Source organism: Hirundo rustica, chromosome 4, assembly GCF_015227805.2.
Source record: "Hirundo rustica isolate bHirRus1 chromosome 4, bHirRus1.pri.v3, whole genome shotgun sequence".
In the NCBI taxonomy this organism is placed as follows: Eukaryota; Metazoa; Chordata; class Aves; order Passeriformes; family Hirundinidae; genus Hirundo; species Hirundo rustica.
Window position 1 is genome coordinate 22,476,375 of NC_053453.1, and position 13,702 is coordinate 22,490,076.

Here is a 13,702-nt window from a genome sequence, read left to right on the forward strand (position 1 = left end):
AAAAATTAATGTTTTTATGAGTTCAGCTGAATAGAATCAAACCAGCATCTTCTTCTATGTTCCATCTCTTAGAAAACACAGAAAATGTGCTGCTGTAGGTTTTAAAGAGAGTATCAGAGGCATGGTTCCCTCTGGTGGTATTTCCATAAGGGCAGCACTTGTCTTTGTACAGAGAACTTAGCGCAGAACCTAAGTATCTCTCAAAGCTTTAAAACTAAAAGCCATAATTAGCACTGAAACAATTCTGGTTTTGGATTTTGCACGACAACTTCTGCTGACAGTATGCATCTATCCAAAAGCAGAGCATCAGTCATCTTACTGGAGAATATTTCAGGTACAGTTTTAAGTAGCCAGAAGTAGCATTCACAAGATAGCCAGCTCAGTATGAGCCCCTGTTCCCCAATGCTTCCTTAATCACACCCATTGGCACTATTATGTTCTCCCTTTATTATCTGTAGCTAAACTTTCTCATTCTCTAAGGCAAAAAAGTATCCCCTCACAGCTTCCCATGGCATTCATTAGACTTATCCATAACTAACCTGCCTCAGAGATGTTGAATACTGATGAGTGATCACTAGCAACAGATGAGGCTGATGATTGTGATGATCCAGGAGATAATTCTGAGTTACCTGCTTCAACTGCCCCTTCAGAGTCTCTCTCATTATGGTCAGGAAAACTGAAATCTGTTGAAGTTTCATTATCATTAAGGCTATCTGAGGTACCTTGGCCAGAACCACTTTCTTCATCACTTGTCAAAACAGCCCAAGACTTAGATTCGGATGTGTTTTGCAGTTGGGCTCTAGAAGTCTGAATGTGGTTCTCCAAAATTTTCAGGTTGTGGTGCTTCTCAGGTATCCCGTTCACTGTCAAAGTTGGTATGGATGTATAATTACGTCTGTCCACGGCGTGGTTTATCTGACTGTCAGATGCAGCAGTAGAAAACTTCTCTTCTTCAGGTTTCTCAGAATGTGAACTTATAATTAGGTTACTCTGATCCTTGTTATTATTTACCTTTGTATTTTCATCCTCTACTAACATGTCCTGATCTTCTCTATGGGAAGTGCATGAGATGCAGTTACTTACAGGGAAGCCATCATCATATTCATCGTAGTCATCCTCAACTACAGAAGACCACAAATCGGTACTGGACATGATACTGGGAGACAACCCAGAGGATTCTCTAGAAGGAACCAGCAACCTATTCAAAGTTACAGGGATCTCACTTTTGGAAGGAACAGCCGTAACTGAAATAAGTATATTTGGTAAAGGAAGAGTGTGATGAACATCAGAACCAGAAACAACTGCAGGCATATGAACAGGATCAAAACCAAGCATGGAACTTGAAGAGACACTGTCAGCCTCATTTCTTTCAAAAACACTTGAAGATAGATGGCTGGCTGTAGGAGTAGCTACATATGATGATGTGTCACCTGTTAGGAAGGGAGTTGTTACAGTGTTCGCTGCCTGGGATGGAAAGGCATTTGTATTTTCTAAACTGGTCAGCTGGAATGAAACATCGCTACTGTACAATGAAGGCATAACCTGAAAATCTTCACTGTTAAATAAACTGGATGAAACATATTTCTCACTTGCATAAGAAAAAGATAAACCTTGAAGTGATGTTGTGGGCTTACTAAAAGTGTTTGGCATCGTATCAGCAACAGAAGGTGCAGATGTAGAATGCAGCTTGTTTTCAGTTGCAGCAGAACCTTGTGCCATTTGATGCAATATTTGGTCAAATGTAGAACTACCTTTTTGAACCCTTGAGCTTTCAGCCAATATTGTTTCACTAGGCACAGCTGCAGCTGTGTTAAGCAGAGTGCCATCGCCAGAAGATTGGAAGGAGGACTGCAGTAATGCTTCATTATTTAATGTAGCCGAGGTCTCATAAAAATACAGCTGAGTCGAGGATAACATTTTGCTATAAGCAGGGACAGAGAGAGCTTGATCTGAGCTTGCACTAAGCATAGGTTTAAGCAAAATGTCATCAAAGGCTGGAGTTGTAACATGCAAAGGCTGAACAGAAAGGTGCTTTTCTGTAAGTTTACTAATATCATGATCAAATATCTTAGTAGTGGGAAAAGCAAGAGAGACTGGAAGGATTCCCTTTGTGCTAGAAACAGGAAGTGGAATTTCTTGCAGAGACATATTCTGCTCAATTACAACATTATTAGAAACAGATGTAGAAAGTTCATGTATCACTTTACTTTCAGCACTGGAAGCGATTTCACTTAAAGAGAAGGAAATTTTCAGTTCTCTCTCATCTCCGTATACATCATCACCTTTTGGAAACATCTTATTAACATCACTAAACCCAGAGGATTCATATGGAATCTCATCAACAAAATCAGAGGAAGAAACGTTAAGTACTGTCAAAGTATCTGTATCAGGCAAAAGGGACTCACTACCAGAGTATGCTTCGGACCAATCCGTGTCACTAGACAGAGAGTGCGTAGGCTGCAGCAAAGTATCAGCTTGTGATATTACAGAAGAAGGTTTATGCACCAGTACATTGCTATAGCTGCTAAATAAGGGTTCTTGATGAAATATGTCAACAGAATCATGCACAAATTCTGCAGAGTCATAGGAAACAGTAAAGCTTTGGAGGGAGCCCATATTACCAGACAAAGCATAAGGAAGTTCAGACTTTGTAGATAGTACATGCATATTTAAATCACTGCTGGATGGTTCAACTTGAGAAAATATGTGAGTTCTATTATGACCAAATATCAGTGTCTCCGAAGCAGCATGAGTGGTCTGATGTGACACCACATCAGCATATTGAGCAAGGCTTGGCTTTATTAATGGATCACCCTCTGCCAACGTCAAAGAAGCATGCAGGGACACCTTATTGCTTGCAACAGCTGGAGTAGCACTTTGTGGAAACATTTGAGAAACTGTATACAAACGGTGAAACATTTTACTACTGGAATAAGCAGAGGAAAATGTAAGCAAAGGTACATCATCAGAGGAAGACAGGGTGGGTTCAAATGACACATCAACACTGGGAAATACAGGTGTAGCATGCAACGTCACATCACTATCTGATGTAGCAGGGGTAGTGTCGAGCATCTGAGAGTCAAACAATAAAGGGGTGACTAGAGGAAACACTTCACTACTGTAGGAAGGTTGAAGAGGTATCTCACCATTATAGACTGGCTGAGTTGTCTGAGAGAGTACCTCACTGGCAGCAGAAGCAGAGCCATATTCTCCAGAGCTTGAAGAGACAGAGTGAGGTGATAATTCAGCAGAGGAGAAAGCAAAGGTAGAATAATGTGGCAATTCTAAATCCACATCTGAAGTATCTTGTGAAACCACTGGGCTGCTTGAATAGGGCACTGTAGTTGGCTTTAATCCCTCTACATAAGCATCCGTGTAACTGGTCTGAGATAATTGCCCGCTAGGTGATGTATCAACAGATGGAGTTGTTGGATCTGTAGCATTACGAAACCATAAATTTCCATCAGTGGAAGAAGTATGTTTTGGAGGTTCATCAGAGCTTGAGGGTGCTATGACTTCTGAAACATATTTAATGGAGCCTTGGGAAAGAACATCATGCACACTTATATCTGGACTTCCTGAAGGAAGGGCATCTTCCTGGGAGGTCTCCTCTGTAACCAGCTGTGATGAAGAAGTGGTAAGAACTGAACTCCAAAAGTCATCAGATTCCTGATGAGGTTTAAAAGGAGACAATAAGAAATCTTCGTCACTGTGGCCAGTGGTGGTTATTCTTGTTGGCTCGGTGCCTGAAGAAAGATATATAAACTCTTCTTCTCTGCCTTTGGTGGAGTCAATGAGTTGAGGAGGAATGCCAGTAATTGTTTGGGATTCCAAGAAAGGATCTTCCTCTTCAGAAATTTCACCAATAGGTGGAGAAGTAGCATAATAAACTGCTTTGAAAACATTATCCTTACCATGCAATTCTTCTCTTGTTAGGTATCTATTTGTTTTAACTTCACTGGGTTTTGTTCCCATTTTTTCTTGACTGTAGCTGGATGTAATAACCTGAAAATCTCTCCTCAATTGGTTCATTGTACTGTCAGTGCTAGGAACAATTGCAGTTTCTTTATCCACCTCTGTTTCCTTTTCATCAACTTCATCCTTTGAAAAAAATATCATAGCCAAAGACAATTAAAAATGTTTATAGACTCTGAACATGAATGAAAACTAGAACTGTAATAATACATTTTCCTGGTTCAATAAATCAAGAGGAGTAAAGCAAAACAACACTTGAGAAGATTGTCGGTCTTAAACAAAAGTATTAACTGCAAGAACAAGTATCCTCTTTTATCTTGAAAAATAATACTCATTTGCAAAGAAACCCAGAAAAATACTGTCCCAACAACTTCTTCAATATTGCATTACTTAAATTGTGTTTGGGAAGCAAAAATCACTCACAGTGTTTATTTACTTTATTTAAAAAGCTCTAACTCTTTCCTAATAAAATGCAATTGTATATGCAATATATAGCCTATATTGTATACAAAGCAATAAAAAAATATTTTTGCTATCAGAATGCCTTAGACATTTGCACTAATATCCTGATGGTAATTAAACTGTAATAATAAAACCAGAATTCATAAAATATATTTATGACCCAATTCTGCTGGATTGTCTGAATTTTCTGGAAAAGATTTCACAATCCTCAGCATGACTGTCAGAGTTTCACAAGTGTTGTGAGTCATATCCCCAAGTCCTTTTATGACCCATTATTTTCTGAATATGAATGATAATAAATACTTTGTGCAAAATCTGAGTTACAGTTTTGCCTTTTAAGAACATATCCAAAAGAAAAAACATTACGTGCCTGAATGCAATCAAGACTTAGGCAGTCGTAAGTCCTACTTCTGCTTGAGGATCTAAGGTCAATTCTTTTTGTCCCCTCCCCAGCTTTCCCTGCACCAAATCAAACCAAGTAAGATTGAAGAACTTGACTCACTCAGCAAGCATTTTTGTTCTGACTTAGACACAGCAGCCCCTGCAGTTCTGTGCTGTGCTGCCATCAGAGTTGCATCAGAACCAAACCTGTCCCAGACCAACTCTGCAATCTAGATTGAGGTACACTTTCAGTTTCTGAAGGGACTTGATTTGACAGGCACCCATAGCCCTAAAAGACAGAGCAGCACAGAGCCTCTAGCAAAATAATGTGGTGGGGTTTTGTTGTTGTTGTTGGCTTGTTGTGGTGTTTTTTTTTTTTTTTTCTTTGTTTTGTTTTGTTTTTCCAAAGATCTGGCTTGGTGATATGGTGGAAATGCCACTGGGTTTTATTCAAAAGCATAATGCTGAGAGAAGACACCCAGCAGACAGGAGATAGGCACAGTTACCAATCTACCAACTCCTCAGTTTCCACTATAGCTTAGGTTGAGTACATCTCCCATTTCTGCACTGAACAGGGCACAGCAGGGAGAATAATGTAAAAAATCAACAGCCTTTGGAAGAATGTGCCCAAGATAGAGAGCTGCTGAGTACATTTTTGACTGAGGCACTCAGCAAACAGCACTTGTGAACTTTTATCCAGTCTCACCTGAGCAAGGGCTTTATCCACTAGGCTAGAGCTGGGCCTCACACTGCAGTCCTTCTTTGAACCAGGAAGCCCTCATGCACTCACACAACATAAGATACCTCAGACATGGCTCTCAGGTTTGGATTTCATTCTGAGGACTAAATACCTAAAATGTAGGGACAGTAGCACCAAGGCTGATTGTCTTCAAACCTGGACTGGACAGGGCCTTGTTTCTAAAGATATACTTTCTGCAAGGCAATGTATGTACTTTAAACTTTCTTCGTTCACGTAAAAATCAGTTGATTTTCACTGGCACTTAACAGATGCAATATAATAATATAGATACACAGCTTACAACAACAGAGAAATCACTCTATTACTGGCTGCTCAGTGTCCAAAAATGCAAGGAAGAGTACATATTTAAGAATAGGCTGTCTGTCTAACTAAAAGGACTTGTCAAGCACTGAGAATATTGTGGTCATAGACTGAAACTATAAATTTAAAATTCTGAGGCATTACTTGATATTACTTGATAAATGTCTCACTGAAGTAACTGTATGTGTTGAAAATTGGTACTAGAGACTGCTAAAAACTTAATCATGGTATTTTTACATCCCTTGCTGCGACACCAGAAACCTGGTTACTGAATATGAAGCCTCCAAAGTTTATCATAAGATCATCAAAAATTTTGTAAAACAGAGCTATACTTTAAAGCCTAAGTTGAGTTCAAGAAGCAAATGACCCTCCAAGAATTTCTGAGTAATGGTTAAACAAACAGCACACTGATAGCAGATACTTGAATCTCCCTCTTCAGCTATCATCCTCCCTTACTTTAATTTACTACGTAAGACCATCACAAGCAAGGACAAATCAAACTTCTCTTCAGCTAAAAAGCCTAACACTGGATGGCAGCTTTGATTCTATGAAATGAACAATTCTGTCAGATGTCACAGAGGGGTGATTGTGAACTGATGTTCCATTTAAAAAATATTTAGTAATATTCTGTGATATCCTTTACTTCAACATGTATCTCCAGCCTCAGAGAAATACTGAGGTGTCTCCAGAGTTATGTAGTGAGAACTATAGCTCAAAGGCTGTATATGCACATACATATATATGTATACATAAATGCAGATTATACACTCAATTGGTGACATAGTTTTGTAAATTTTCACAGAACATAATTTCAATCTAGTTGAAATGTATTTATTTTAAATACTCTCTTAAAAAACAAATTAATGCTATACCTCATATTCTTCAGCTTCACTCAGTTCAGGAATGAGGTCAGCCTCTATAAAACAAAAATACACACCGTATCATCCACAATTTTAAATAGACAGAATTTTGAATTCTGCAAGGACTCAACTGATTAATTAATATGGTTATCGAGACCATGTCTAAGATTTTTTGTAGAATTGTATTTGGAGAAGTGGTTAACCCCCTGGAGTGAGGACCAACGGTAGCAATGTTCACTCATCTAAACAGGAAACATTCGTTCAGCCACAACAGTTTTTTCTGGCTCTATTTTGATGCCAATGGATTTGCACTTTTGGAGGAATCACAGGTTGGCTGGGGAAAGCCAGGTTTACAAGAATGTTTTCAATGAGAAATACAGTTTAATGCAGAAATACAAAAAAGAGAAAACCAGTAAGTCTAGAGATCAACTATTTCTCTAGATTAAATCTGAAAGCTCTGAAGATATTCTTGTAAAATAATCTGTTCTACAATTTTCATATAGAAAATTTCTTATTTGTGCACCCAGGCTTGAACTTAGGTACTAGAGCAACAGCAATGTGATCATAGTGAGTATGCAGCAGGCTGCATGCTTCCAGCAAGGCAGACCAAAGAGACCTACCCTTCCGAGTGCTTACAGCCTTTTTCAAACTCTCACCCTACTTGATTTAATGTAAAGATATGAAGCCAGTTGTATGACATCCCAGAAAAGTCCCTAATAAACAGGTACTGCATGTTTGGGAAGAACCCCTCTAGAGGCTTTTGAGCCATTCCCAATTTTCAAAAATAAAAACTAGTTGAAATAGGTTGAAAAAATTAATTTCCTACAACCCAGCTTAAAATCCACCTCTCTGAATTTAGAGGTAGTCTCTTGCCTTCTTTCTCTCTTTTCGGCCAAAGCCAACTTTATACTTCTGAGGGTGGTCAGCAAGAAACTCTTCAAAGCAGGTTGAAAGAAACATCCACCTCTCTGGTAGGAACTGGCACAGATCTTTTGTGAGGAAATCTAACACCCCTTCCAGAGCACTAATGCACCTTATTGCTCCTTTGGTCCACAAAAAGGCCCATATCCATTCTGAGTCTTTCTAAGGCTTTCTCCTTAGCCATGTTCTAGCACCCTGTCTACACACAAGTGCTAACACATATTCCAAGGGCTGATTTGTACCAGGTGAAAACACCAATCTCTCAGCCTGGAGAGCAATTCTAACAATGTCATCACACAGAGCTCCATTACTGCATTTCTTCCAGAAATCCCAAATGTAGTTTGTTCAATACACTAGGAAAAAGATGCTATCTCTATATTTCTCATTTTTGCAAAGTCAGATGGGGACCTATTATTTTTGGTCTATCCGTTTCTATCTTTCAAAACAAATTGAGATGTGCTATATGCAACGTACACTAGATGAAATTTATCAAACTAATAAGCTCATACATTATTTGTAGGTTATAGAATGCAAACAAATTTTGAGTAAGCAGTGCTGCACGAAATCTTCATAAATTGTCTTTTAGTAACAAACATCTATAAATTACTAAGTATGGAATTGACTTTTCTTTAGCTAGATAGATAAAAAATTATCTTACCTCTGGCTCCTGAGGCCTAGGAGGTTCTGGGGCAGGGTGGGGAGGGGAGCGGAGAGGAGGAAGGGGTGGACGAGATAATGACATTCCCTGGCTTCTCAATGATACAAATCAAATATTGACATTAGTCTGAATGCCTTTCCATAACAGACCCACACCATGTACTGGGTATTCAACAGACTTCTCTGAAACATGTTTTTGGTACAGAGGAATTCTATCCATTCTTTTTTGCGGTCAATATTCTTGAGCTGAGCTTTAACAAGATTCAGTCAGAAAAACAAACTGTACTGATTGTCCTAGAGTAGGACACATGCTCTCAAATTCCACCAGCAGGAAACTAAAGTTTCTTGCTGTTTTCTCAAGGGAGAGTCATTAACATACATATATACATATATACATATATATACATATATATATACATACATTTATACATATATATACACATATACATATATATATAAAAAACACCTGTTTATTAACAAAACCAGTAAATCTCCAAGAACTTTATAAAGAATATTTAAATTTAGATGGTCACAGAAAATTTATTTGTCAGAAGTATTAGAGACACACACTTACAGAGGTTCTGTTAATCCTGATGCTGAACTTTTGATTCGACAAGAGATTACAGAAATATAGTAACATCCCCCATCCAAGGTGAAGAGCCACACCCTCCAAAAAACAACCCTTTGATGTAGGTTGATTAACAAGCTTTTTTATTTTTTCTGGACTCATGTATTGATTATTCTATAGTATACATTTTAAAATAAAAGAGTAGGTGTATTTTCATTGTCCATTTTAATAACAGATGAAGAAACAATAGAACAAATACAGAAAAGGTAACTATTTCCCTACATTTTTTCAATGGAAATATTTAAAATATCTCTTTAAACAATGTGATTTATACTCATAGAATGATGCGTACAACATAAACTCTTTTAATTTCTGTACTGACATAAATAGCACGGCAAGGACAAAAGTAAAGCTTGGGTTTTTTGATTAAATTAGTTTTCAGATTTCTACTTTTATCAGTACAAAATTAGAAAAAAACATCCCCTAAATCAGACATTTAATATATGCTTAGTGCTTTTTAGGACAAGAATCACAAAGACGAGTTACAAAGAAGTTGCATAGTTAGACCCCTCACAAAGTGTTGCTGACAGCATGAGCTGCCAAGCAGGAGACAGCATTTGAGAGCTATGTCCCAGCATGCTGGGGTTTCTTTGACAAACACCAACTGAAGTCTACACAAAGGAATAGGAGTGGGGAACTATATTCTTATTTTTCCTTTCCTGTGTCACCAAAAGCATGTAAGTACCACCAGTATTAGCTACAGAGCAAACTACTACACAACTTTCAGTTCTATACAGATGTTATCTAGAGAGTCAAAGCACACATTTACATAGTTATTCAAAATCGAATTCTAATAACAAATGAAAAATTTGTAAATAAAGGTTGCATTTTCATCAAAGCTGATTAAAATACTCTGTTCAAGATTCCCTAAATTTTCAATGGAAATTCTGTAGCTACATCAAGTAGTGCATATTTTGGCTTTTACTAAGTGGAGACTAACTAAGTGGAAAAAATTTTAACCTGCACACACACTGTATTACAAGGTGAAGGGCTGCAATCTGAAGAGTTCAGGGAAAACCCGAAGAGCAGAGGTCTCCACTAAGATGGCTTGCCCAATGTCATGACATTACAGCTCCTGAGGCTTCCACAAACTGAAGCAGAGACTGGCCCCAAAGAGGTCCTTCATCATACAAAACATTGCTGAGAACAAGTCTTGGATCTGTGGATCACCAGAGCCTGCAGAGCCCTCACTAAACATATGGGAGGCACCAGACTGGGTGGGGAGAAGGCATGAGAAACACTCTCTTGCATGTATCTTAGAAAGGAAAGTCTAAAACAACAAATTTGAGCTTTTTGAATACCAGATGTCATTAGAAGTGGCCACTCCAAGGATAGAATTCCTCCTGGAAAAGGGCCCATCTAATGGGTCTGCACAACTCATGCCTTGCTTTAGCTCTTAACAGGAAGACTATTTGATCTGGAGGTGACTGTAGTGAATTTCATCTTAATTAAACTGGATTACTCAGAGTAATTCTTGAAAATGAAAGATTTAATTTATGCTTTATGTGTGTCAACTTTATTTCATGTCTTCATGGTGAAGATAACTTTTCTTTCATAAATTCCCAAGCAGGAGCTCCAAGAAATCCCCTTTTGCCTCAAGATCTATAAAGCAGATCACAAAACCAATTTGATATTATAGTTGTAATCAGTAAGCTGCTCTGAAGAAATCTTTCTTATTAGATATCTACATTCTCATATGTCTGTGGTCTAATATTAAGTATATTATAATTAAATATGAAAATATTTGAAGTATTTGCAACAGTTAATTCATGTGTAAATAATTAGTAAAAGTTATTATGCAAATAAACATTAATATCAGAAGTTAATGTAAGGTTTTTTTCATATTTTAAAATTGTATGCAGAGCAGACACAGCATGTAAGCAACGTATGTATAGAGCAAAATGTACACTCCTAAAAATCATACTAATTACATGAGAGGAATTTTTCCCTGGATTTTCTTTATTCAACACTTTCAGAGGTACCACTGTGGAAGTGCCAAAATAAAAGAACCAGATTAGATTTAATAACTTTGTGTTCATTTTAGATAGGAAGCATGTCAATGAACGTTTTGTTGGTTTGTTATTTTTTTTTTTTTTTAAACAGGCAAATTTTCATTTCTGTATTTAATTTTTATTTTTTATTTAAGAGCTTTGCTATCTTTTTACTTATATTGTTTAAAATTTAAAATATCAAAGTAGAAATTAATGATTTGTCTCTCAAAAAAGGCTTGAGAGTATCAAACCTTCGGTCTGATACATAACATTTATTATAACAAATATAACGCAGTCTGAAATATAACATTTACTGTACCAAATTCTCTTGTCTGAGCATACAAATATCAGAGAAATTTCTGCTGATAATGGAAGGTGAAGTGAATTTAGTATGTATTTCCCTCACTCCTCCTTCTACCGGAACGAACGCAAAGTCCCTGTCTTGTGTGACTTCAGCAGAAGTGCAGCGGGGGTGCCGCGCAGGGTGGCTGGAGCTGCACGGCCACAGGCTGCCCACTGCCGCACCGTCCTCCTGCTGAGCTGGTGCCACAGGCACACGGACAGTGCTCGCCCAGCCCCAGGGCTCCCGTCTCCCTCCTGCCTCTGCAGCCACGTCTCCTGCCAAAAGGAGTGCTGGAACACAGCAGGGTGGTGTGCAACTCATCCTTCCAGCAGGGATACAGCAGTAGCAGGAGGAGGGCGGTCTATCCTCTGGGTATCACCTGGATATCCTCTAGTACTGGACTTTGCTTTGCAATATATGTTTTCAGAAGTTTTGCAGCTGTGATGGCAGCGCTGTACCGACTTGATTTGTTGAACTGTTGTTAAATGATAACACTACACCGCTTATTTTCCATTCCATGTAAGGAATGGATGTGGGGTATAAAGAAGAACACTTATCTGAGAAAATCTTCAAACACAAACCCAGCAAATTCTGTAAAGTAAGTGGAAGAATATACTATCTAAGAGATGTATTAAAGGTAGACAGAAGAGTGAAATGTCAGGCAGAATGTCAGAACCTTGTTGTGGACTTTTTAGAAAACTGAAGAGAAATAGGGAAATTCTGGTAGATACGAACATAAGACCCTAAAATACATTATTCTTAATACATTGTGTTTGAAAGACGAGTTAAATCTTTATTAAAAATGTGTATGCACTATACCTGATGCTGTGTCCTCTGCCTACAGACAAACCCACATTATTACAAACCTATTTACCCTTATTAGTCCAGAATTCAGGTGGTAGAGACTGTTGAGAATCATATTCTCTCTCACTTGAAATGAAAAACTGGCCTGTTTTCCCAAGTTCACCACACAACACTAATGATCTTGCTGTAGCTAAACAGACATACATAAGCATAAAACTGAATTTACAGGATACATCAACAAAGAACAAAATCCAGGTCCTTAGATAAAAAACAAATAGCTCCTAACATGATCGAAAAGCACTTGATTTTTTTCTATGATTAATTACGGTGTTCTAAACTAAAAACACAGCTGTCACTCACTTCCATAAGAACTGAATCTGACTAAACTTACACCGAATTCAAGGCATTATTAAGGACAAGATGAAGTTTCATGCTATGGTTTCAAGTTATTTCATATTTACCAGCAGGCAGAGAAGCAAATCTGGCTGTGAAATCATTAAGATTTGTTTGTTAGGCATTTTGATTTTTTTGCGAGGCAGCATTAAGAAGCAAGGGAATTCCATCATCACAAGTCTTTTGAAATCAAACTCCAAGTATTCATAAGAAATCAAATTTCAAAACCATTAATATAGACTTACAAATCATATATTTGGGTTGTATTGCTTGATTCCTTAATACTTTGGCTGTGGGGATTAATTTTGAGAGGATGCTTGAACCATTGAGAAATAATACCAAATATGGTTTTATTTCCCTACGTAGCTAAAAGATACACTTGTGAGATTTGAAATCAAGTAGGTGCTTTTCAGAATATTCTTAGAATTAAAAAAAAATAACATGCAGTTTTTTTATAGGTAATGCTTACAAGGAATTATGTCATGTAAAATATCATTAGCAAGGGACATGCTGAAGGTTAACTGCAGCTATTTTGAAATTTCATTTTGGCATAATTTGGAAGTCACGCATTTTAACTGGTTTGCAAACGAACTACTTCTTCAAATACAGATTTTCAGCTAAAAGGGATCACTAAACTCAAAACACCACTTACCTGTGTCTTCTAAAGGCATATCAACAATGACTTGGTCACTGTATTTTCCATACAGACCATTAGAGCAAACAGCAACTATCTGAAGAACATAACTTGTATTGGGCAGCAGATTATTGAGAATAGCCCCCTAAAAGAAAAAGCACATTTAATCATTTAATTGCAAATAAGTATCAAGTATTTGAAAATGTTAATTTTTTTTAATAAACACTTTTCTTTTGAACCATAAAGTTCCTTTCTTCTAATATTATAATGTGTGCTTTTTATATTTTATTATCACAAATGGTTTTCAGTCAAATTTTAAAAAAACTTGAGACTTTTTACATGTAGGATATCAAACCAAATAACTGTTCAGCACTGAACACAAGTTTAGGTAACATTATTTTTGATGAGTCTTTAAAGAGGGTAGAGGAACAGATCTCTTTAGTAAAATATCATGAAGCTGTAATCAGTAACTTAGTATTATAGCAGTTGAATTGAATCTCATTAGTTGCTTGTGTAGGTCATCCTTTCACATCCATGAGCAACGAAGTACAGATTATTATTAATTGACAATGGGTTTTATGGCTAAGGAGCTT

At 37.3% G+C, this 13,702-nt stretch overlaps 1 protein-coding gene across 8 annotated transcripts in view; it reads right to left on the minus strand.

The window, feature by feature from the left end:
• Nucleotides 1–13,702, minus strand: part of PTPRZ1 (protein tyrosine phosphatase receptor type Z1) — a 140,767-nt gene that overhangs the window by 31,214 nt on the left and 95,851 nt on the right. For 5 of the 8 annotated variants that reach the window (XM_040060997.2, XM_040061001.2, XM_040060999.2 and 2 more), the window contains exons 10-12: nt 13,128–13,254; nt 6,751–6,794; nt 540–4,101 (exon numbers count right to left, since the gene is read on the minus strand). In XM_040060997.2, coding sequence (XP_039916931.1) covers nt 540–4,101; nt 6,751–6,794; nt 13,128–13,254 — 3,733 coding nt within the window. The remainder of the gene's footprint in view (nt 1–539; nt 4,102–6,750; nt 6,795–13,127; nt 13,255–13,702) is intronic. The other 3 variants (XM_040061003.1, XM_040061002.2, XM_040061000.2) reach the window with 2 other exon arrangements.